General features: G+C 53.4%; 1 protein-coding gene across 2 annotated transcripts in view; it reads right to left on the bottom strand.

Moving 5' to 3' along the window:
* Positions 1-3082: 3082 nt before the first annotated feature.
* The window catches only part of MGAT5 (alpha-1,6-mannosylglycoprotein 6-beta-N-acetylglucosaminyltransferase), an 82554-nt gene continuing 60158 nt past the window's right edge, over positions 3083-25478 (bottom strand). For both annotated transcript variants that reach the window (XM_038751539.1, XM_038751538.1), the window contains exons 10-17: positions 21599-21732; positions 16931-17064; positions 14474-14623; positions 8851-8997; positions 7894-8010; positions 6927-7001; positions 4595-4752; positions 3083-4319 (exon numbers count right to left, since the gene is read on the bottom strand). In XM_038751539.1, coding sequence (XP_038607467.1) covers positions 4121-4319; positions 4595-4752; positions 6927-7001; positions 7894-8010; positions 8851-8997; positions 14474-14623; positions 16931-17064; positions 21599-21732 — 1114 coding nt within the window. In that variant the 3' untranslated portion in view covers positions 3083-4120. The remainder of the gene's footprint in view (positions 4320-4594; positions 4753-6926; positions 7002-7893; positions 8011-8850; positions 8998-14473; positions 14624-16930; positions 17065-21598; positions 21733-25478) is intronic.

Raw genomic sequence — 25478 nt, 5'->3', positions numbered from 1 at the left:
TAGTTCTCCTTAGTTCTTTCTCCAGCACTGAAAAACAAAGCCTTGGGCTCGGGCCACGTAGAGCCATTCAGACGTTTAAGCGGTGGTTGTAGCTCTTGCCCCAGCTCCCTTTCAGGGTCGAGGGCCGGGCACAGCCAGTGGGTGAGAGTGGCTTGACCAAGGAAGCGGTGACCCTGGTCAGCCTGGTCAACCGCGTGGACGTTGAGTAGCAGGTTGTGAGCAGCTCCAGCCCTGGCCCCTTTCTGGCTTGTTTCCAGTTCACCTTCTCTGCTCATGCAACACTGGTGATCAGGGCTCCCCAACCTGCTTGGCTGGCCTGCTCCTGCCCCCAGTGATATGTGTGGTCACTCGAAGACTCTACCCGCAGATCCCCTGGCCATCGGGGGGCAGTGGAAAGCAGTGGCAATGAAAAGAAAGGCAGACTTCCCCCTTCCTGCCCCCAAGTCCATCAAAAATTGGCCGGACACACACCCGCCTCAGGCCTGGCCTGGGAACTGCTCAATCAACCTACACTGGGCCTTACTGAGTGCCTACTAGGAGACTAACACGGAACCAGACCTATGTTCCCTGGCCTCACGATGGACACGGGTGATCCAGAGTCATCATGGAGCTGAGCAGCTGGGAGCAGATCCGGATGTGCCAGCAGAGCTATTCGCCAGGCTCGGTTTAGTATTGGCCATCAACCTCAAGGTTCTTGGACTCGCTGCATGGCCGAGCAAGGGCACAGGTTGCCAGCTCAAGCAGGGCGGGGGCCTGGGAAGGCACAGTCCCCTCTAGTTAGGGGCGCACTTCCCAACTGTCCCTCCTTCCTTTGGAATCCCCAGGGCTGTGGGCAGGGCAAATGGGGGGCCCTCAGGCTAAACCTGTTTCCCCTTTGGAGAGGCCTTGTGGCAGGGTGGCCTGCTGGGAAACTGCAACAGAAGGATGTGATGCTAACAAAGCTATTTAACGAATTAAAATATATTTTTAATTAAATAAAATGAAAGTAAAATAATCCAGGCTGAGGACAGCAACACACAAACACAAAACAGCCCTTTGTTACTTAATCAAATTCCAGTGACCTCCTGGCACAGCCCCCTCAGTGTGTTGGGGGTGTGTGTGAGGGGGTGGGAGGAGGGAAGGAAGAGCCCCAGCCCGGAGACTCCCAAGCCAGCTGGAGTGGGGCCTATGCCTGGTCCGGAGGAGGCTGCTGCTGCCCATTCATCTTCCTCCAAGTCACACTGAGCCATGCTCTGGCAGAAGCCTCACCTGTTGCACTTCAACTCCTGCTTAGGAAAACCAAATTCTTTCTTCCTCACCAGTTTTTGCTGATGGCTCAGTGCCTGCCTCACTCCCTGCCTGACCAGAAGCAAACTTTCCCAGCCGACAGGCAGAAGAGCTGATCCCCTGGGGGGCTGCCTGGGAGCCACTGGGCTCCCTGGACATTTTTGAAGGGGCTGTGGTGCCTGGAGACATCCATGGGGAGCTGGCGTGACCTGGACTCTGCGTCCACCCTGATCGAGGCTGCCTCCAGTCACCACAGGCTGCAGTGAGGCCAGGAAAGCACTGGGCAGGAGTCCCCAGCTTTTAGGGCTGGACCACCCTCTTTCACACTGGCCCTCCGTCCCACAGAAGATGAAAAGGCCTAGCATGTTGGCAGGGAGTAGCCAAGTGGGCTGGAGGCAGGACACAACTCCAAGGTGCGGACAACTGCGAGGGCTGGTGGCAGCGGCGGCAACAACGGAACAAACCCAAGGGAACCGGTGAAGCGAAGTTCACGCACGTGCAAATTAACTTGCATGTATGAAAGAAATGAGGTTTTTTTTATTGGTGTTTTAAACAGTGTGTACTGTCCTACTTCCTCTCAAAGGAAAGTGCTTTCTGCTAGCTGCTTTTAATAAATTATGGAAATGTTTTCCTCAAGTTTTCTAAGATCTTAGGATCAAGGTAAAAAAAAAATCAGTCACAGCAGAGGAAACGAAATACAAAAATTGCAGCCCAGACCCCTTCCAGGCGGCAGGCCAGCTCTTGAGTGCTAGGTGTGAGTGGACTGGAGAAGAGCCAGGGGTGGGCCCAGCCCCTCCACTGGTGCCCCCAGCTTCGTCAAAGACCTCATAGACTTGGAGCTGCTGGCCTGGAAGGGATCCTGGAGTCCAGTGAGTGCTAGGGCTGTTTCCAGAGAAAGAAGTTACATACAAGCCACTGGAGTGTTGGAGTCTTTGAAGCCAGACGCAGAATGGCCGTCCCAACCTAGGACAGTACCCCAGCTCCTCATCTTCCGGGAAGACCTGTGGACCGGTAACCTGTGGACAACCCAGCAGGGATGACGCCCCTGCTGCCTTCCCTATTGCCAGGTCAGCTCGGTTTGGGTCTGGATCCACTGATCTCCACCACCGCCTTGGGAGCCCGAACTGGGGCTACCTGTGCAGGAAGGGACTGAGCGAGATCCGTGGGCCGCTCCTGTGGTTCTGGTGACGGCCATAGAGACGTCCGGGAAACCCTTGCTGGATAGCACAGCTGACCCACAAGTCTACACGTGCCTGTCTAACCTGCCATCAGAACCTGGGTTCTGCCTGGCTTGGGTCACAAGGCCAAATGGCGCAGTGGCTGTGGTCAGACCCTGCGTGCTGTGGCCGCTGCAGAATGGGGATCACCCAGTGGGAGAAAGCAAATTGCCCCGATCCCTCTTCTCTGCCTCTGTTCCCTGACCCCAGCCCAACCCTTATTCCAATCCCTTCACCCATCTCCCAGGCTCCTGGCCTTCTCCCACCCTGGCCTCGGTCACCAACCCAGCCCCTGGTCCCATCCCCATCTCGTTTCTGGCCCCTCATCCCTCCCTACGATCCTTGCTCCCTATTTCAGTCTCCACCCCCATCTCATCCCAGCCCCTTTCTGGCCCCAACCCCACACCGAAACCCCCCAGCCCCATCTTAGTTGCTCATCCTGGCCCAGACCCAACCCCTGGTCCCCATCTCAGCCCAGTCCATGCTCCTGTCCCCCACCCCATCATCTCCGCCTCAGCACACCACCCTCATTCTCATCACAGCCCCCTGCCCCCCCGCCCTTGCCCCTTATCCCAACCCCAGACTCCCAGCCCTACCCCTACCCAGTTCCCCACCCTGGTAAAGTCAGCACTGAAGAGCTCCAGGGTCCCAGCCAGCCCAGCTGACATCTAGTTCTTGCCTCAAGCACGCCCCACAAAGCCACCGGCTCAATTCCGCTGCAAGGGGCTGGCCATAGGTCAATCTGCCTGCCTGGGCAACTGGGCCCCTCTCATGGGTTGGGGGTGGCGCCTCCTCCTAGAAATGCTGGAACCTGCTGCCGCCTCAGTCTGCCCTGTTTGACCAGGCTCCCATTCAATGCTGAGGGGCCAGTGGGCAAGGTTTGTGTTCTCCAGGGTTCTCCCCTTAACCTGGCCCTTGGTTCCGCACCTATCGATCGGGTAGGGAAAGGGTGGCAAATGCCCTCCCAGTGCTACAGTGGGCAGATGCCGGCTATTGTAGCAGTGGGGAGAGGGTAACTGTACCAGGGTGACTCCCCTGGGGCTGCTACGGGCCAGGCAGCCCACGGGGTCAGAGCAAATGTGAAAGACACAGGTGGCTGAGGGATCTGGTGCCCCAAGGGATCCGCCGCTACGCTTCGTTGTCGGAGCCAGGCCCAGCGGGCACAGGGGCCGGTTCTCGGGGAGCATTTGCTGAGACTCAGAAAGTCACTGAGGTCCTGGGAGGGCACGGCAACACACCTGCCCGTATTTTCGATCTGATTTTCGGCCCCGATCCCTTCACTGTTCGCAGCGGGCACTTGAGCCCGCAGGTGATTCTCCGGCCCCGTCTGGGCACTCTGATTCTCGACAGCAGAGGAACAGCCACGTTGGCGGCCCACCCCTCCCACTCTTCCCTATTAAAAAGGTCTCAGGGTCAGACGTTGCCCAGACGCGACCCTTTCCACGGTCCGAGCTCTGTCCGGTTCCTTCAGTGGCCGAGCGGGCTCCGAGCGGGCTCTGCGGAGGCAGGCCTCCCTGTGACCCCTTCACTGGCCGTGAGGAGCCGAGACAGTCTGGGGCTGCTTCGATCCTCCGGCCCGGGCCCTGTCCGGCCCGCCGGCCCGGGCTCTGCCCCGTTCGGCCCCACGGCGGCAGTGGCTATAGGCAGTCCCTGCACAGGGCCACCTGCCCCTTTCGGTAGTCCCTGCAGGGGCAGACGCGGTGGACAGTGGGGTGGGCCCCCGCGCAGCTGAACAGCAGCAGGTCCCCCTGCAGCACGCAGTGCTTCCTCCGCACATCGAACGAGGGGACGGTGATGTCGCTGGCGGACTCCACCGAGCGGCAGTCCACATCAAACCTGGAGCGGGGAGAGACCGTGCGGGCCCTCAGCTCGGCCCTCGGCGGGATGTGGGTCTAGGGAACGGTAGCCCCCCCCCCCCCCCCCCCCCGCCAACCCTTTCCCCGGCCCCTCTGCCCCCATACCACGGCCCGCTGCCGGGTGGATTGTGACGGGTGACTGCTGTCGGCCCCTCTCTCCCTCCCCCACACTTCCCGGCCTGCTTTCTGGACCCAGTGCCCCCAGCAGCACCCGATCCAGAAAGCCCACCTGGCTAGCTCTGATGCCACACTCACCTCCGCAGGTCCCGTTCCTTGTTCAGGTGCTGGAAGAAGGACGGTTCGCAGATGAGCTGACTCTCCTGGCACACACGCTTGCATGACTTCCCGGGGGCAGACAGCTTGACCTGCAGAGCACTGAGCGGGGGCCACATGACCTGCCCGTGGCAGAAATCCTGAAACGACAATCGAGCCGGTTCCCAAAAGATCTGGCCTGTGGGTTTAGTGACCGTGAGCCCCGAGGGGCATAGGATGGAAGGGGCAGAGCTTGCTGCACCCCTCTTCTCGGGACCCAGAGCTCACTGTCTTCACTGAGGGAAAGCTCAGCTTGCAATGCTTCAGGACCAATCTGGGCAAACCCTGCTTCCGTTATCGTTGTTGTAATCCTCCTCATCATCATTGGTATGTAATGAGTGCCTGCTGTCACCCACCCACCCAGAGTTCATGGTCTTCATTAGGGGAAGGCTCAGCTTGCAATGCTCCAGACCCGTTCTGGGCAAACCCTGCTTTTGTTATCCTCATCCTTATCCTCATCAGTATGTATTGAGTGATTGCTGCACATTGGGTGCTGTCCTGGGCACTTGTGGTGGGCAGAGCACTGAATAGGTCACCTGTTGTGGACAGTGTGTGCTGCAACTTTTGTATTGCCCAAAGCACTTAGTACAGTAGTCCATAAATACCACCGATTGATTGGCTGATTGATTATGAGGCACCGACTATGGGAGTAGTACCTTATTAGGTGCCTGAACTGTTCTGGACACCTCAAAGTGTCTGTCGGAATGTTTTGTCTTCCTTCCCCAAAGCCCCTTCTCCTCCTACCTTCCCTATCTCTGTCAGTTAATGAATCAAAGGTGTTTATTGAGCATTTACTGAGTGCAGACCTTGGGAGAGTACAATACAGTGGAGTTGGTAGACATGATCCCTGCGCTAGAGTAGAGTTACAGTCTAGTTTGGGAGGCAGACATTACAGTAAATTACAGACTGGCAAAGGGCAGAGTATAAGGCTATGTACATAAGTGTTCTGGGGCTGGGGATGAGGTGAGCATCAAAATGCTTAAGGGATACAGATGTAAGTGCATAGGTGATGCAGAAGGGAGGGTCAATAAGGTGGGGAAATAGGGGCTTAGACAAGGAACACCTCTTGGAGATGTGATTTTTGGTGGGTGTGAAGGTGGGGAGGGTGGTGGCCTGCTGGATATGAAGGGGGGAGAGGAGGGAGTTTCAGGCCAAAGGGAGGATGTGGGCAAGGGGTTGGCATCAAGGCAATTGAGAACCAAGGTACAGTGAGTAGGTTGGCGTTAGAGGGGTGAAGTGTGTGGGATGGATTGAAGTAGGACTTCAGCAAAGTAAGGTTGAGTACCTTGAGGTTGGTGGTAAGGAGGTTTTGCTTGATGTGGAGATGGATGGGCAACCATTGGAGGCTATTGAGTAGTGGGAAGGCATACACAGAATGTTTAGAACAGTGTTCAGCTCTTAGAACGGTGCTTGGCACGTAGTAAGTGCTTAACAAATACCATCATTATTATTATTAGAAAAATGATCCGGGCTGGAGAGTGAAGTATGCAGTGGAGAGGGGAAAGACAGGAGGCACTGAAGTCAATGAGGAGGCTGATACAGCAGTTGAAGTAGAATAGGATAGGTGCTTGGATCTTCCCCATTCCAGAAGCCTGCAACCTTGGGTCTAAAACTCCTACCTGTTTTTCAGTGATCACATTTACTCACTCCTGCTGATTTCACGACCCCTCCACCCACAAGATTTCTCAGTTCTATCCTTTCCTTTCCGCTCAAATAGCCTCACGACTCTCACAATGGCACTTCACTACTCAGCCACTCAGTTTGGGGCAGTTTTATCCTGTTGCATCTCCTTTTCCTCCTCACTGTAGAAAAGAATATCATGTCTGTCTATAATGGGGTTAGCTGGTGAGATCCCTGAGGCCAGGGATGTCATATTTTCCCTTTATTGTGCTCTCCCAAGCACTCGGTACAGCATCCCGGGGCAGTAGGCAGGATGGATTGGTGGATCGATTTCCAAGAGACTGTGGCGGTTGGAAGCACATGAGGGCTGACAGGTGAGGGGGAAAGAGAGATGTGGCCCAAACAGGGTTCAGCCTGGCTTCTGGCTGCAAGTGCTGCAATGGCGCTCGCTTGCAATGACAGTGCTGGAGCCTGTAAGCTGGCAGCCCAGAGCGCCTTTCTGGGTGGAGGAGAACCAAGGCTTCCCTCCCATCTCCTTCCCATGCGGAGAACCGGGGCTCCCTCCCGTCTCCTTCCCAATGCCCCTCCGGCCCTTGAGACTTCCCTCGCGCCACGCCCAACCTGCGGCCTCCCCATTGCACATCCCCCCCCTCACCTGCTTCTCGATGAACGCGTTCATCCGCTGCAGCATCCCCTCACAGGTGAACTCATAGGGCATGTAGGGCTCGATCTGCAGGGACAACCAGGAGCGTATTGGGCACTGCCCATGCTCTGGCAATGCCATTGGTTGCGAACAGACATGGCTTGGGCTGACTGCGTGATGCCCAGTAGACCTATTCCCCACATCCATTGGACCCGTGTGTGGACACCTCTGCCCTTGGCAACCAAATGCCCTGACCCCAGGCTGGTGGCAGTGACCGAAATGGCCCATATCTGTTCTCTGTGGGGTGACATGGCCAGGATCTCAAGAGGTCATTCAGTCCAGCCCTTTGCCTTCAGATGGTGTCTGTTCTCTTTTTACTGCGCTGTTTCAAGGGCCAGAGATGCCACCCGCCCTCCCGGGATCTGCTGTCAGGAAGTTCCTCCTCGTGTCCAACCTCAATCTCTCCTGCTGCAATCAAAGGCCATTTCCTCTCTCTTGGTCTCCGGTGATGTACAGAAGAGCCAATCAGCGCCAAACGATAGAAAGTTGGAGTTGGTGACCCAGTGCGTGGCACCCGCTATACAGCTTCTCTTCTGAAGCCCGAATGCCCCCAGTTCACTCACTGTACCTGCCTAATGTGCCTTTGGCACCCCAACTGCCACCCCTTCCAACCTTCCTGTCACTCTGCTCTGGCTTCCCCCTCCCGCTCTCTACACATCCGGCCCAAGCAGGAGACCGGGGACTCCAAACAGGACCCAACCAGTTGGGGTGAAAGCAAAGGTTTGCTATTTCATGTAATGCTCTTGTTGCCACCTCCCAATATTTCAACAATATTTGGCTTTCTCAACAATATTTTAGCACTGAGGACTAGCCCAGCTTGTGGTTCACCAGGACCCAGATCTGCTTTCTGCGGGACTTGTGCTAGGCAGGTTCCCCCCAGCAGGTTTGTCCCTCAGAGGAAATTGACATTATTAATGACCTTTTGATTCAAAATTGCTTTCACTGCATTCTCCACCTCCACGGGGTTGTTGATGTTGACGGTCCAGACGTGAGGCTGCCCGATGTAGACTTCGGCATAGGGGTGCTGCGATGTCAGCTGGAACCAAGAAGAACCTTCCTTCAGCCTGATCTGTGTTCTCACGATGGGTGTGTGGGCTGGGGGGAGCTCTGAACGAGGGCCCAGTGGGTTACCCCATCCACTCTGGCAGCCGATCTCCCCCTATGGCCCCCTTCTCACTGGCTGTACAGCCCGGCCGTCTACTCCCCTGGGGTCTACAGGCTGAGCAGGGGTGACGGCTTTGGGTCTGGGGGGGTCTGGCGACTTGACTGTGGTGGTCTGCTACGGGTGGGCGTGTCCACGGGGGCCAGACCAGATAACCTGACCTTCAGTCTTGTATCCACCCCAGCGCTTAGTACAGTTCTTGAGCATAGTAAATGCTTAATATCACAATTATTAATTATTATTGAGGACATGGGCCAAACAAAGACTGTGTGGCCACCGGGGAGTGGGAGCAGCACAGATCAGTGTCTGACCCGGAGTGACTCCACTGGGCGGGGGGAGACGGGGGGAGGTGCTGGACCGTGGCTGGGACGGGGGCTTTATATAGTACCCTCTCCTTAGGAGGGGGAGTTGACAGTGGGCAGAGAGTGAGAGAGAGAGAGAGAGTGAGAGAGAGAGAGAGAGAGAGAGAGAGAGAGAGAGAGAGAGAGAGGTGATACTCAAATTTGCCATATCAGTGACATGTGATGTGGGGTTTGTGGGAGGATTATCCTGTTTTATTTACGGATCCTGCTTATCTGCACTAACCCGGTCCCCGTTGAGAGAGGGCTGAAGCTGGTAGGCCAGAGGGAGCCCCAGGGGAGTCCGGGAGAGGCCAGGGAGAGCCGAGAGGGGGGCTGGTCTCTGCCACTGTAAACTGCTGGAACAACTACTTACCTCTCGGAGTGTTGGCTTGCCTTTGAAAAAATCAGTGTTTTTGCTGCTTTTTGGAGGATTGAATTTCAGATTCAGGAAAGCACATCCATTAGCGATAGCCTCAAGGGGAGCTGGTCCTTCGTAGGGAAACCCGAGCCCAACAAATAGCTGCAATACACAACAGCACCCAGCCCCAGGTCACACAATACACAACAACACACATCCAGGGTCTCGCGATTCAGGACGACTTTCCCCTGGGGTTACTGGAGACCATGGAGAGTGGGTCGGGAGTGGGCAGGGTCAGAAAGTCGTCCGGGCTCCATCTCAGACTCTGGAAAGCAGCCACAGAAGAGGTGAGGAAATGGCACGTTTACTCTCTACACCCCTAAACCCCCTGAGCATCTCTTGGTCCACAGAGCTGCCAGTCAGGACCGGCTCCCTGCCCTTGCTGCCAGGTCATGGGAAATCAGTCTCCCGAAGCCAAGTGGAGGGGCCGTCAGTGAAAACTGTTGCTAACCTAGACAGAAGGTTTATCGATCCAAAGGAACAGAAGCTTCTTTCTGTAGTGCTGTTAGAGAAGAAGAGTCAACAGCCTTGGACCTGCAGTTAAAAAAAAATCCTCCAATGCTCAGGTGGTAAGTGAGCCCAGGGCGTAAAGGAATGACCGTCAGGTCTCCTCCTCGGCTGGGATGAACCTGAAGCCTGAGTGAAAACTCAGGAGGGTGGTGGGACAGTGGGCAATGGTGGAAGGGGGCAGTGGTGTGGTGGCAGTGACGGGGTGGTAGTAGTGGCGGAGGGCGGCAGTGACAGGCCGGGGGCAGTGGTGGTCACAGGTGACAGTGGTGGGATTCACTGCACCACCTGTGCACCTCACCAAGGGTGGTGGGGAGGGGGTTCACTCTCAGGTCACCCTGTTCTTTTCTTCTTTACAGTTTCAATCCACTAATTAAAATAATTTGGGGCTTTTGCTTAGTGGAGTAGTAGATGACCAAGGCTTCATTATACCTGAGTATACTGTGAAGCAGCGTGGCTCAGTGTAAAGAGCACGGGCTTGGGAGCCAGAGGTCATGGGTTCTAATCCCAGCTCTGCCACTTGTCAGCTGTGTGACTTTGGGCAAGTCACTTAACTTCTCTGTGCCTCAGTTACCTCATCTGTATATTGGGATTAAGACTGTGAGCTCCCCGTGGGACAACCTGATCACCTTGTATGCCCCCACCAGTGCTTAGAACAGTGCTTTGCAAATAGTAAGCACTTAACAAATGCCATTATTATTATTATTATATTATGAGTATATTTCGCCTCTCAATCAATCAATAGTATTTACTCAGCACTTACTGCGTGCAGAGCACTTAGTACTTAGTACAGCGGCTTGAGAGAGTATAACAATAGAGTGGGTAGATGTGATTCAAAAAGTTTACACTCTTATAATTAACACTTGCATCATTTGTTAGGCACTTATCATGCTCCAAGCCCTGCCCTAAGCGCTGGGGTAGATGCGGACAAACAGAGCAGATCCAGAGCCTGGCCTTTCCACTTCGGAACACCTCCAAGCATGGGCCTGGGAGTCAAAAGGACGTGGGTTCTAATCCCGGCTCCACCACTTGTCTGCTGTGTGACCTAGGGTAAGTCATTTCACTTCTCTGGGACTCAATTACCTCACCTATAAAGTGGGGATTAAGACTGTGAGCCGTCTGTGGGATAGGGACTGTGCCAACCCAATCACCTTGTAACTACCCCAGCACAGAGTACAGAACCTGGCATATAGTAAGCGCTTAAGAAATACTGCAGTTATTATTATCATTATTTTCTCTGTGCTTCAGTTTCCACATCTGCAAAATGGGGATGAAATTTCCATTTTCCCTCCTACTTAGACAGGGAACCCCATGTAAGACCAGGACTTTGTCTGACCTGATTATTTTGTATCCACCCTAGGACTTTGTACAGTGCTTGGCACATAGTAAACATTTAACAAACTCCACAATTATTATTATTATTGTTGTTAGTAGTAGTAGGTAGTAGTAGTAATAGTAGTAGTTGTTGTTGTTTGCTTCCTCTCTCCTGCTGTTCAATCTCACATTTCCTTCTACCTCCAGGACATCTGTACCCGATGTTCTGCTGGCACTTCAAAGTTCAGTATCACCAAAACTGCACTCTTGCTCTTCACCACCAAGTCCTCTCCTGCACTTATCTTTCCCATCACGGTTTATCAGTAACACCATCCTCCCTGATTTCAAAACCTGCAACCTTGGCATTGCCTTTGATCCCCTTCATGCCCAGTGGGTTGGTATATCCTCTTAGTGTGTCTTCCCCAACATTCCCCAGATCCACCCTTTCCTCACCATCTAAACAGCCATGACCTGGTCCAGGTGTGCCGTCAGAGTCCGGCTAGACTACTGCATCAGCCTCCCGACTGGTTTCCCTGTCCTCAGCCTCTCAATCAATCAATGGTATTTACTGAGCACTTACAGTGTGCAGAGCACTGTACTGAGCATTTGGGAGAGTATAACACAATAGAGTGGGTAGATGTGATTCAAGGAGCTTACAGTCTACAGCGGGGGAAAGACATTAAAATGAATTACAGATGAGGGGAAATGGGACGTATAGGGATCTGTATGTAAGTACTATGGGGCTGGCGGTACAGTGAATACCAAGTGCTTTAGGGGTACAGCCCCAAGTGCATAGTTGAAAAAGAAGGGAGGACCAATAGGGCAAATGAGGGCTTAGTCAGGGAAGGTCTCTTGGAGAGGATGTGACTTAAGTAGGGCTTTGAAGGCGGGGAGAGCAGTAGTCTGTCAGATATGAAGGGGAAGGGCGTTCCAAGCCAGAGGGAGGATGTGGGAAAGGGGTTAGTGGCAAGAAGCAAACGTGGCCCGGGGAAAGAGCATGGGCTGGGAGTCAGAAGGACCTGCATTCTAATCCCAGCTCCACCACTTGCTGCAGTGTGACCTTGGGCAAATCATTTAACTTCTCTGTGACTCAGTTACCTCATCTGTAAAACAGTGTTTAAGACTTTGAGCCTCCTGTGGGTCATGGAGTGTGTCCAAGCTGATTAGCTCGTATCTACCCCGTGTTTAGAACAGTGCCTGGCATGTAGTAAGCATTTAACAAATACCATTAAAAAAAAAAAACAGACGAGATTGAGGTACAATTAATAGGCTGGCATTAGAGGACCAAAGTATGGAAGTTGGGAGAACAGCAAGGTGAGGTAGGAGAGAGAGAGAGCACTGATTGAGTGCCTTAAGACCTATGGTAAGGAGTTTTTGTTTGATGTGAAGGTGGATGGGCAACCATTAGAGGTTTTTTCATTCATTCATTCAATCATATTTATTGAGTGCTTACTGTGTGCAGAGCACTGCACTAAATGCTTGGAAAGTACAATCTGGCAACGAACAGAGACAATCCCGAGGGGTAGGGAGATGTGGATTGAACATATTTTTAGAAAAATGATCTGGGCAGCAGACTGAAGTATAGAAGTGCCTCTGCACACAGAGGGAAAGAGTATAGAGACAGGAGACAGGGAGATCAGCCAGGATGCTGATGCAATTGTCCAGGTGGAATATGGTAAGTGCTTAGATCAGCGTGGTCGCACTGTGGATGGAAAGGAAGCGATGGATTCTAGAGATGTCGTGAGGGTAGAAACGACAGGATCTTGTGACAGATAGAATAAGTGGTCTGAATGACAGAGATGAGCTGAGGATAATGCCAAGGTTATGGACTCATGAGATGGAGGATGGCGGTCTTGTCTACTGTGATGGGAAAGTCTTGGGGAGGACAGGGTTTGAGTGGGTAAATGAGAAGTTCGTTTTGGATATTTTGAGTTAGCGGTGTCAGTACGACATCAAAGTAGGGATGTCCTGGAGGCAGGAGGAAATGTGAGACTGCAGAGAAGGAGAAAGGTCAGGGCTGGAGAGGGAGATTTGGGAATCATCCATACAGAGGTGGTAGTTGAAGCGATTTCCAGTCTACACGTCACTCTGCTATTGGTCATATCATTTATCTACAACATTATTCTGTACACACCTCCCCACCCCTCAAAACCCACCAATGGTTGCCAGCCCTTTCTGCATCAAGCAGAAACACCTGACCATCAGCTCCAATGGCCTCCCAGCTAGGTCTCCTCCTTAGCTATTCACTCTCTTCTCCAACTACCCCAGTTTGCACTCTCCACTCCTCCCAACCTCACCTTCTCGCTTTCCTCTTTCTCAGCTTTCTGGCCTCTGAGTCCAGACTCACATCCTACCCGTAACTCCCAGCCTCCTTCAAGACAGCCAGACCTCAGCTCTTCCCTCCCTGGAGCCCTTCTGAAATTCCCAGTTCCTCTGGGAGCCTTCCCTGGTAAATTTGTCTTCTCCCTGGGTCTCATTCTCTCCACTCTCATCTCAGAACTTTGCAATTGCTCCTGCTAAAGGAGAAAAGGAGCAGGGATATGGGGCAAGAAAGGAAGGTGGGGGCTGGGAAGGATCTACTGGCCCACATGCGACCGTGAACCGGCAGGGATCGTGCCTACCAACTCTGTTGTATCGTACTCTCCCAAGCACATAGTAGAATGCTTTGCTCACGGTAAGCTCTCAATAAATACCACTGATTGACTGATTGATCGATTGAGGGGCCTTGTTAGAGGATGCTAGTTCGAATGCAGTTAGTTCCTAGCAGCATTTGGACTCAGCAGTAACTTTTTATCATCACGAGGGGGCAGCTCGGCACCCTGCAGTAGGATGTGCACCAGGCAATGAAAGCCATGCAAGGGGTTAACTAGGCTCCCCCGAAGTGCCTAAAGCGCTCCCAAGAAGCAGCCTCTAGGTGGGGAGGTCTAGGTTCAGTTTCCAGCTCAAACTTGTTCTTCTCAGCATTCCCTGGCACCTCACTAGGACCTCTGTATAACAAACTCCTTTCTGGCAGAACCTCCACACACATACACAAGTCCCTGGAGGTGGGTGGGAGCTCCGGGCAGAGCAGGGGGAGTCAAAAGCCCTGAGCCAAAGGAGGGGAGCCTGGGAGGAGCGATGAGGATGGACAAGAAGTGAAGCGGCCGGTGCCTCTGTACAACTAGAGACTGCTCTGGGCAACGATGGCGTGGCGGAGAAGCCTCGGAAGTGCGGGGGCTCTAGAGCAGGCTCAGGCGGGGCACAGTCCTGTGTCACGGCCCCTCCCCAGGTTGGAGACAGGAGTGCTGGTCAGCCCCCTACCACAGGGCAGCACCACTTTGTGGCTGAATTCCTCCTCAGCTGCTCTGGTGGCTCGATGGTGGCCCGGTCTCCTCTCCCGTCAGCCTGCCTGTGTCCCTCCCACTGCTTCTCTCCAGTCCCTCCACTTCCCCAGCCACCCACCCATCCGCCTTCCACCCCACTTTCCAGCCTCATGGCTTCTCCAGTCCCATGGAGGGGGTAGGGGTTTGGGCCCAGAGGAGTCCCAAATGCAGCAATGAGGCTGCCCGACTTCAGTCCCACCAATCTCTGCTGGGAGATCCCCTCCCCACCCTGATCTCTGATCCTCCTCTTCCCACCCACTCCTGTTGTCTGCTGGGGGAGCCCCTTCCCTCCCACAGATCTCATCTGGGGGAGTCCCTTTCCTTTCCTTCCCCGGATCTCTGCTGGGGGAGCCCCACTTCTCTCTGTCTTGTGAGCTCTGCAAGACCAAACTCACTTTGGTTTCTCGGAGGAGAAACTGTAGGTCCCGCCCACTGAGAATGCCGTGGTTTTTCACATAGCCGGGCACATGGATGGTGGTTGTCCCGTGGACAGTCCCGTGGACTTCAGTGTAGGCATGGATGATGTCCAAGTAACTCTCCTTATCCTGGGAAAATGACACACACCAGGTCCATTTATTTTACTTGTACATATTTACTGCTCTATTTATTTTGTTAATGATGTGCATATAGCTATAATTGTATTTGTTCTGATGGTTTTGACACCTGTCTACATGTTTTATTTTGTTGTTTGTCTCCCCCTTCCAGACTGTGAGCCCACTGTTGGGTAGGGACCGTTTCTATATGTTGCCGACTTGTACTTCCCAGTGCTTAGTACAGTGCCCTGCACCCAGTAAGCGCTCAATAAATACCATTGAACGAATGAATGAATGTCACTTTCTGCACCTCCCTCAGGGCAGGGGCTCCCCTGGGGGCCCTGGCTGGGCACTGGCGCCCCTGCCCACAGCCCTGTAATCTTGGGGAAATTGGCCCTGGGAGGCCTGTCTTGGGGAGCACTTGGGACAGGGAGTCTCCGGGCTGCTGCATCCAGCTGGAGCCAGTGAACAAAGTGTTACCCAAGGGAGACCAAACCAAGGTGACCTCCGTGGTTCCAGCCTGCCCGCCTGCTATCAGGCTGGAACAGAAACCACCAAGGGCCAGGTGGCCAGGGCACTGCTGTCGGTTCCAAGTGCCTGCTTGTTCACACTGTCCCATTGAGCCCTGCAGCCATGGAGGATAGAGCTGATCTCTATCTGGGGGCCCAAGGACTGTCCCCCTTCTGCCCCAACTAAGGGGAAAATGGCTTCCAGAGGGCAACTTCCAAGGGGCAGTTTCTGTCTCTTCCTGTTGGCCTAGCCCTAGGAATGGATCTTGAAATTCCTGTTTCCCAGAAGCAGACCCAGGGCTCCATCAGTCAGTCACCAGGCTCTGGGCCCCACCAGCCAATCGGTCACCAGGCTCTGGGCCCCACCAGTCAGTCGGTCACCAGGCTCCAGGCCCTGCCAGCTGGTCAGTCACCAGGCCCTGGACCCCATCAGCCGATCGTTCACTCGGCCCCGGATGTCAGGATGAATGCACTGACAGTGGACGGGTGAGTAGTTCCTCTGACAAGGAGGCTTCCGCCCCACCCCAACAGATTCCGGGCTGTGGGGCACATGCAGATTCTGGGCCTCTGAGAATCACTCAGCCATTCTCCAAGTGAGGAAGCCCTAGATGCAGTCTGCTCTTTGGCCTGCCTAGGGCAGGAAGCCTGTGGCTTGTAAAACTGATTTTGTTTCCCCACTGCAAGCACAGCAGCTTCCAGCTAACAGTTCCTCTTCCAGCCCCCGGCCTGCTTGCCCACCTGCTTGCCAGTGCCGTTGGTGAGGTGTTTGTCAGTCGAATAGGTACAGTAAACACCCTGTACACTCTCCCTGGAGAGCAGCCCAGTCTCCTTCCCCAGGCTTAGCTGCTGGACACGCTAATTGCTTGGCAAAGGCCCAGCCGAGCAAAGGGGCAGAGAAGGGGCAGAAGGAACAGCAGAGCTACCCAAAGGTACTCTGAATCCGAGAATGGCATGAGGTACCCCCACAGAAATGAGTCTAACCCCCGAGCTGAACTGACCCTGGAGAGGAAGAGAGGAGAGTCAGGGGTCTTGGATGGTGTGTGCAGGGTGTTGCTGGGGAAGGGTAAGGGCCGGAGAGGGGAAAATCAGGGGTGCTGGGTCACGATGGACCATGGTGGGTTCCTGGGGTAGTTAAGGATGGAGAAGGGAGAGTTAGGAGTGTTGAATAGTCCATCCCTGATCATGAGGGCAACTAGCCCACAGCTCACAGTTCCTCCCAGTGCCCTGGTGCCTTTAGGGCACGCCTACAGAGAACAAAAAACAGATTCAAATCCACAGGTAAATGGTTGTGGATTTGAATAAACTCCAGCCTGACTTGCTGCCACCAATGGGCACCTCATAAAACCCATGAATCCTAATGCACACAGCCTGGAAACCATTCTTTCTGGGCTAACCATCCTCAGTGAGAGACCCAGTCACCATACATACCTCCTGGTGTGTGTTTGCACATGTGTGCATGTGCGTATGCATTTGTGCATGTGTGTGCATGTCTTTTTGTCCCTCTGTCCCACCTCCAGCCACCAGGACTATTGAGGAGGAGGAAACTGAGGATTAGGGTGAAGAAGGAGAAAAGCGTCTACCTCGGTGAGCTCTGAGCCTGCACTTCCTTCATACTCATTGGCCTCTGAATGCAGGCACATCACTGGGTGTGGTGGGGGAAGCGGGAAACTGGGGAAACAGGCCTAGCCAGCCAGTAAGATCAAAAATAGTGTCTTTTCTATAGTCTGTTCACTTCCTAGCAGGCTGTTCCAGACCTTCCCACACTGGAGCATGGCTAAGCCGAAGTCAGAGGACAGGAAGAAGCACTTACTTTCCAGAAGTTGTCAACCTTGCCATAAACCAGGGACTGATTCTGTCTTTTGATGTCATTAATGTGTCGAATGTCACTGGAGTTCAGGTGCTGCTCCACCACGAATCCCAGGAAGCTGTTGTCCGGAGTGTGAGCTGTGAACAACGGGAACAGACTTTGGGCAAGTCCCTTCACTTCTCTGTGCCTGTTACCCATCTGTAAAATGCAGATTAAGACTGAGCCCCACGAGGGACAGGGACTTAGTCCAACCTGATTACCCAGTGCTTAGTACAGTGCCTGGTGCGTAGTGAGCACTTAACAGATACCATAAAAAAACACCTCAAAGAAACACACCACATGGCCACACTGGCCCCCCCCTTCCACCATCAGGTAACAAAGTCACATCGGCCATCCTTCCATGGGCCATGCCCTGCCATGCCATGCCATCCACCCTCACACTAGCCCATGAAGTCACACCGGCCACCTTTCCACCAGGCTCTATTGGCTATCCTCCCATACAAGGGCATGCTGGATACCCTCTCATTCAGCCATGAAGTCACGCCGACCACTCTTCCATGAGGCCACACATACGACCCTTGCCTCAAGGTCTTCTCACTGGCCCCACTTCCACCGGATCCCTAGGTCATGTCAACCACCTTTCCAATGGACCAACAGGCCACGTCAGCCACCTTTCCATAAGGCTGCACAAGCGGCACTTCCATCGGGTCACACTGGTACCTCTCCACTGGGCAATGAGGCCACATGGGCCACCCTTCCATCTGGCCACCAGGCCATGCCAGACATTTTCTTATCGGCCACATGGCCACTTTTCCACCAGGCCACCCAGAACAACACTTCCACTGGTCTAAGAGGCCATGTAAGCTGCCCCTCCAACATGCCACACGGGCTACCTTTCCAATGACTTGGAATCATGACTTCTCCAGTTGCTCATTTTACAGACTTCTGATTCACTACCTGATTGTTTATTGGAGCAGAATGGACAATGGGACTGCAATATCTAGGCACCTGCTTCATGTTCAGAAACTGGGTTTCTGAGCACCTGTGGATGATGCCTAAACTGGCTTGGGGAAGAAGAGGGTGGGAAGAGGGTGCAAGGGAATGAAAGTGCAACCTGTCTCTTGCTGAAATGCTTCAGAGGCCTCAGGGATGAGAGCACAGGGTGGCTGGTCATGACTGGGTCACTGGGGGAAAGGGCCGACTTCCCTTTGTTCACGATGCTACCTCTGCCTGGGGCCCAGAGGAATGAGTAGTGCAGACCACCTCCTGCCCAGAGACTCAGGAACTCTGGGCTTTACCCAGGTCCCGTCCTCTCCACGACCCAATGACCAGGCATGTCACTTGGACCCTTGCCGGAGGTATGAGGCGACTCAGACTGGGAGAGGCCCCAGCTCAGCTAGAGTACATCACCAGAAGCCAAAATTAGTGACGAAAGAAGGGGGAAGGAATCCTAAGCAGGAAAGAGGGTTTGACACCCCCTGGCTGCCACCCCACTCTGAACTCGGGGAGCTTGGACCTGCCTCCTTTTCCAGGCCCTCAGGAGAGAAAAGACTTACCTCTCCCCCATCAAGGAAACTGGAAGCTCTCACCAGAGCCAATTTGGAAACCAGTCAGGGGACACAAGCCCAAGTGCCTTTGTGGACCCAGGCGTGCACATGTGTGTGTGTGTGTGGGAATGGACCTGGGTGTGTGCAGAGTGCTGTACTGGGCACCCGCCATGTGCTGTCATGGTCCTGGGTGTCTCTGCTGTGTGGGATGCCATATTAGGAGCCCACCCTGAGCAGCAGGCCACACTGGACACTGCAAGGTACAGAGCACCATGCCTATCACTGCCCTAAGCACCTAGGACCAAAACACAGGAGTCATGACCACTGCCCTGGAAGGCTGACAATCCAGCAGGCTTGAAGACTCACAGTCTACCCACAGGACTCATTTCTAAAGGAGGAAGGAAGTGTCCCGCCTCCCCAGCTTGAACACGGTGCTGAGCCCAGTGGCTGGATGGTTCCTAGGACTGAGCGACTCACCGGCAGCTGGCTCACACAGGGCACATTCTGGGAAATGTCGTTTCTACCCGTGACCATTTACTTGCACCGCTCATCTCAGCTTCTCCCCAGCTTGGCCCAACAGCCTGCGAAGAAGCAGCAAATTAAGGCCCAGAGAGTCATATTAAAATAGAGAAGAAAAGCGGGAGAGAGAGAGAGAGGCAGAGGACAGAGAGAGAGAGAGAGAGAGAGAGAGAGAGAGAGAGAGAGAGAGAGAGTGTGTGTACGTAGTGAATGAACAACGTACACAAAGCCATTTGATGAAGAGAAGCAGCTTGAGGGGTTCTGACTGGCTGTATTGCTCAGTGACTTGGAATGCCTGGGGCCACTCTTGCATTAGAAAGCTCGTTTCTTCTCACCCCTGCCAAGAGGCTCCTCACAAAACCTAATCTGGGGACTAGAATAGAGGTCTGTGTTCTCCCAGCAGTAGCAGCCATGGGGTTGGATGGGGAGATTTTGGAGGGCCAAGTGAGTCATCAATAGTATTTATTGAACACACTGTGTGCAGAGCACTGTGCTAAGCGCTCGTACTCTGTGCTAAGAGTACAATATAACAATAGAACAGACACATTCCCTTGCCCAAAGCAAGCTTACAGTCTAGAAGGAAGTGTCTCTTTCCCTACCTGGATTGGGGGCAACGGCCTCCCAGACAAATTGGAACCAGAACCCATGTCCACAGAGGGGCCCTACCCTTGATGGGCGAGGAGTGGGGATAAATGAGGCCGGGCCGGGCTGGGTCCAGCCACAAAGCAGCACCTGCTGGCAGCCCTCCAGAGGCCCGTGGGACAGCAGAGATGCTAGTTCAGAGCCCAGAGGGAAGCCAGTGAACCATGCCCTGGGCACTACTGCTCATGTGATGATGCAAAGGGGATGGGGGAAATGAAACTACTTTTGATTTCATGTCTTACAGTGGGGATGGGGGTGGGGAAGAAGGAGCGCAGAAAGTTATTGAAACAGCGATAATGATACATACCTCCACCAACACTGATGAAGCCACCTCTACCAATGACACCAACAACACCAGTGAACCACTGCTATCTGCACCCACCACTGACCGATACCACTGATCCCATTGCTACCAACAGCACTACAACACCACCATTACAACACCAATGACACCACTGACACCACCATCACCAACAATGATACCAGCAATGCTGATGACCCCAACAGAGCCCCTACTACCCATGACACCAACTAAACCATTGAACCACTGCTATCACTGCTCACCACTGGCCAACACCATTGCCACCACGTTACCAGTGACACCACACCACCACCACCAATGACACCAACAACACTGCCAATGCCCACAAAAACCACCGCCACCAATGAAACCAGTAACACTAGCGAACTACCACTATCACTGCCCACCTCTGACCAACTCCATTGGCACCACTGCCACAAATGACACCACAACACGGCTAACGTCACCAACTCAAACACCACTAAAAATGACAATAGCATTGCTGACACCAAAAAAGCACTGCTTACCGCCACACCACTTTTATCAGCCACCGCCCTTGATAGATACCATCACTACTGAAGACACCAATGCCACTAAACCACTGTTATTGGCCACCACCTGACACCACTGCTTCTGATGACCCCAGAGACACCACTGAACCACTACCTTTGGTCACCACCACTGACCAACATCACTGACACCACCACTACCAATGACACCAACATCACAAGCACCAATGATACCGCTGACACTGATGAAACCATCACAGACACACCTCTACTGGCTACCACCACTGACCGATATCATGGGCACCACTGCTATCAATGACATCAACCACACCACTGACATCTATAACCCCAATGGGACCACCAACAATGACCGCTGACAGGGATGAAATCACTGCTCTCGATGACAACCGACAACAATGTACCACCAATATCGGCCACTACCCCGACCAGCGCCACCGATGCCACCACTACCAACGACGCTAGTAACAGTGACACCACTGACACCGACCACACCACTGACCCGATGACACCCACGATCTGCCAATACCAATGAAACCATCGCTTCCAACGTCAACAATGACACGGATGAAACTGCTGACTCCAGCACCACTGACACTGACAAAACCAGATGCCAGTGACACCAAAAACAACAGTGATAGCCACGACACCACTGATGCCCAAGACAGCCTAGACGTCCTTCTTGCCAGCACTGCCAGGATCCGATAATCAAGGGCATAATGGCACTCTTTTTCTTCGTGCGCTTGGAGAGCTACAGCCCAGTGGCAAGGACACCCATCTGCAGCAGAGACATCCAAGTCCCCACCTACACCCACCCCCAAGTCCATGCCAGGAATCCGACTCACGCCACCTCAGCCACAACCCTTCCCCTCTCCCTGCTTCTGCCATCCCTCACCTGCCCCTGCCTTTCCCCTCCCTTCTTTGCTTTCTCAACCCTCTTCTAGTCTCCCTCCCCCTGCTTCCCCACCCCTCCCCCATTTTCTTCTATTCTCTCTGCCACCCCCCTTCTCACTCTCTTCTATTATCCCACCATCCCCCTGCTTCCCCCCATTCCCCCCTTCCCCCCTCTGCCCATCCCCACCCTCATGGGACTGGGAACGCACGATCAATTGGGTCAAGGGGACCGAGTCCTTACGGAACATGGTGTAAAACTGCTGTGGGTTCAGGTTCCACTTCCCCCATGGGGTCTTGTGACCTTTCGCCTGGGCGTAGTGAGCATGGTTGAACTCTGGCTCGGTCCCGAAGGAATCCAGCACACGCAGCATGCACCTGGCGGGAGACAACACCCACTAGACCACAGCCTTAGGCCTCTGCCTTCCAAGGAAGGAAGCATGGGATAGGCTTTGATCTCCTTCAGGCATCATTGGGGAAACACGCAAGTCCTATATGATAAAAACGCAGTTGTGGATGACAGCGGATGTATTTGCTGTGAATTTGCTGCTTGCTCTTCAACTATGAATTTGTATTAAATGGCTTGGAAAGGCACCATCAGCAGCAGCAACAGCATTTTGTGTGTTCCTACTGCAGACTAGGAACAGCATGAGCTAGTGGAAAGAGCATGGGCCTTTCAGTCAGACGACGTGGGGTCTAATCCTGCCTCTGCCACTCATCTGCTGTGTGATCTCCAGAAGGTCACCTAACTTCTCTGGGCCTCAGTTCCCTGATCTACAAAATGGGGGTTCAAGACCTGTTCTGTTGCCTACTTGGACTGTGAGTGCCATGTGGGACCTGATTACCTTGCATATACCCTGGTGGTTAGTACAGTGATCGGCATACCGTAAGTACTTAATAAATACCACAATCAATATTTTTATTATTATTAGACCATGTCCTGCACTGGGCACCTGTCATGGGCCAGATGTTACACTAATAATAATAATACCAACAAAAACAATAATAACAATAATAAATAACTGGGGTATTTGTTAAGTGTTTACTACGTGCCAGGCCCCTCCTATAAATCGACAGCCTATTGTGGCAGGAAAATGTGCGTACGCTGATGAAGCTTAGAACTATGCCACATAGCGTTAATGGAAAGGTCATAAGCCATAATGGAAAGGTCTAAGCCGCGGTGTCAGACAAAGTTTATTCACCTGTGCTTGGCAGTAGCAGCATGGGAAACAGTCAAAAGCGGATGAGCAGGTGATCAAAAAGTTGATCAAAGACAACAGCAGAGACTCAAGTTTTTATTGCGTGGAAGAAGACAATAGTAAACCACTTCCTTACCTATACCAAGAAAACTCTATGGATACACATATCAGAATGATTCTATGGCAAAAGATGGGACGTTCTGAAGAAGGTTTGTCCATGGAGTCGCTACGGGTCAGAAACTACCCGACGGCATTTGAAGAACGTGTCATTGCTGGGATGGGTAGAAGACAATTGGGTCAGACACAGTCCCTGTCCCAAGTGGGGCTCACAGTCTTCATCCCTTTTACAGGTGAGGTCACTGAGGCACGGAGAAGGGAAGTGACCTGCCCAAGGTCACAGCAGACAAGTGACAGAGCTGGGATTAGAACCCAGGTCCTTCTAACTCCCAGGCCCAGGCTCTATCCACCAAGCCACGCTACTTCTCTAGGCACCTTTCATGGGCCGGGTCCTGCCCTGGGCACCCGTCACGAGCTGAGTCCTGTCCTGGGCACCCATCATCCTCGTGCTCCTTCTGACCTGGGGCCTGACCTGCATATTTGGGAAATAAACCAAGTGGGAAAGGGTCAACCCCTGCTCTCAAAGGGCTCACATCATCATCATCAGCAGCAGCAGCAGCAAATTTCCTCTTTTCTTAATGGGGCCAAATCGGCTTTAAAATAGATCAATCAGATCCAAATGGACTTAAAACAAAAGGAAGGGGATTATACTGGTTTTCTGGAAAACCCGGATCAGTGAACACAACTGGTACTAAAGTCCTCAGCCCTGGCACAACCCAGATCCTCCGAAGGACAAAATGCCCTCTTAATCCCAGACCCCAAAGAGAATAAATGAAACGTGCAAAATGGGAGTCCTCAGACAAACCTCGAAAGAGTGATGTGTCCATAGGAGTCACTACTCAAACCCAAACGGTTCCCACCAGGTGCTCATTTCCTCGAGTGGCCCCCAATCCAAACTCCCACCCCCAGCCCCGCCCCAGTTCCCTGAGAAGACAGTCTCCTACATCGCCTGGACTTAGAAACCCTCATCTCCTGGAAGTGCCCTGCCCAACATCCTCTCTGGCAAGGAAATGAGCCAGGAGCAGAACTCCATGGCTCATTTCCTCAGGGCAATAATCCAGTCACCCGAGGGAACTTTATGGCACCTGAGGACTACTGAATCTGGACCACAGCAGTGTGGGTAACAGTGGCAACAAGCACACAGTGCAAAACCAAGAGCTGGGGGCTTTCCTACAGTTGCAAACCAGCAAGTCTTAGAAATTCAGCTATGTTGAAGCCACGCTGCTTTGAAAAGCTCTGTGCAGGTCCAGACCAGCCCCCGCCTGTTGCCTGAGCCGGAAGGGCGGAAGCTTGGCTGGAGTCCCCCTTCCTCAGGGCCAGCTCGCCCTGCGGGCTGGAGACACAAAGCAGCTGACTCCCAGTCTCAGGCTTCTTCCACTGCCTCTTTTCCAATATATCACCACCCTCTGATTTGCACCTTGGCTTCCCCTGAGCCCCTCAGGCCAAAGCTAACCAGGAGCAAAGGTCTACGATCTTTTCTGGAGAGCGTTTTGGAGAAAGCATGCGGGCAGCCTAAGTCAGAGAAATCCTTCTTCCCCATTTCCGGAAGCCAAAGTCTGTACAAGACCGGCCATGCCCTGCCTCATGAGTGGCGTCTTTGCTGACTCGTGGGGCTTGGACCTTCTCGAGTGGTGGGGCCCAGAACCCAGTGACCAGGCAAATTGGCGAAAGGTGTGGGCAACTTTGGCCCATTAAACTTGGGGAACTATGAAGGTTATGCCCTGAAGTTACTGATGTGGTCGTGGGTCCGAGCTCTGATCTTGCTCTGTTATTGGGAAGACTTGCTGTCCCGGGTCTTCCCAACTCACTGCGTGGGTCTGCACTGCCATGGACGGTGCTCCTATTCCAAGCACCCCCAGAGGGTTCCGCACCCCTGGTCACTCCAAACATTTGGATGATTCAAGCAGTGTTCTGCTTCATGCCAGGGCAAGCAAGGAGCAAATGATTCAAGTCAAAGAGGTTGGCAGTGAGCCATCCACCCTCACTGCCCACCTTCCCCATCTAGCTTCACTACCTAGCCACGTCACAAGTCCACACCACATATCCGCACCGTTCATCCTTGCCAGCATATCCACTCTGCCCATCCTCTCTGCCTAACCTTGTCACACATCCACACCACCTTCCCACACTACACATCCACAATTAAGATCCACACCGCCCATCCTCACTGCCTGCCCTTCAAGTCTGTCCATAACAGAACTCCATGCTGTCCATGCTCACTGCCTGGACACACCACACATCTGCACCACCCATCCCCAATGCCTGGCTGCAACACGGATCTACAACTCCTGTCCCTGCTGCCCACACTTCTTATCCACAGCACATGTCCACACTGCCCTGACCCCAGTCTGAGGGTTTTTTTATTTTCTCTAGGAGAAAGTTTGTTGGCCTCGTTGCACTTCAGCCACATGCATGTCAGCATGCCTGGGAGGGGGCTGGAGGGGAAATGGAGAGCTCTATAGGCAGAGCTCCAAGTCCTCCCCTACTTGGGGCTGGTTGAATGTTACAGAAGCATTTCTGAAAGTTCAGGTGTCTCCTCTAATTGACAGCAAATGGCTCGTAAGTGGGAACAGAACGGATGCTGCCCTGTGCTGCCAGCAGGCCCCCTATCTGCTGGTAAGCCAGCCAGCCGGATGGCCGGCAACTCCTGAAACCAACCAAGATGCAGCCGGACCCAATTGCCAGTCAGCCAGCGATGGGGAAAGAGCATCTTCGAGCAACTGTGTAACCTCTGAAACCCTCAGCTTCTTCCTGGCCCCAAGCAGTCACAGGCAGATGGGACTTCTAAATACCGCTGAATGGAAGTAC

Source organism: Tachyglossus aculeatus, chromosome 9 (genome assembly GCF_015852505.1).
Source record: "Tachyglossus aculeatus isolate mTacAcu1 chromosome 9, mTacAcu1.pri, whole genome shotgun sequence".
Taxonomy (NCBI): Eukaryota; Metazoa; Chordata; class Mammalia; order Monotremata; family Tachyglossidae; genus Tachyglossus; species Tachyglossus aculeatus.
Note: the sequence above shows the minus strand (reverse complement) of the source record. Positions and strands in the feature narration are given on the sequence as shown.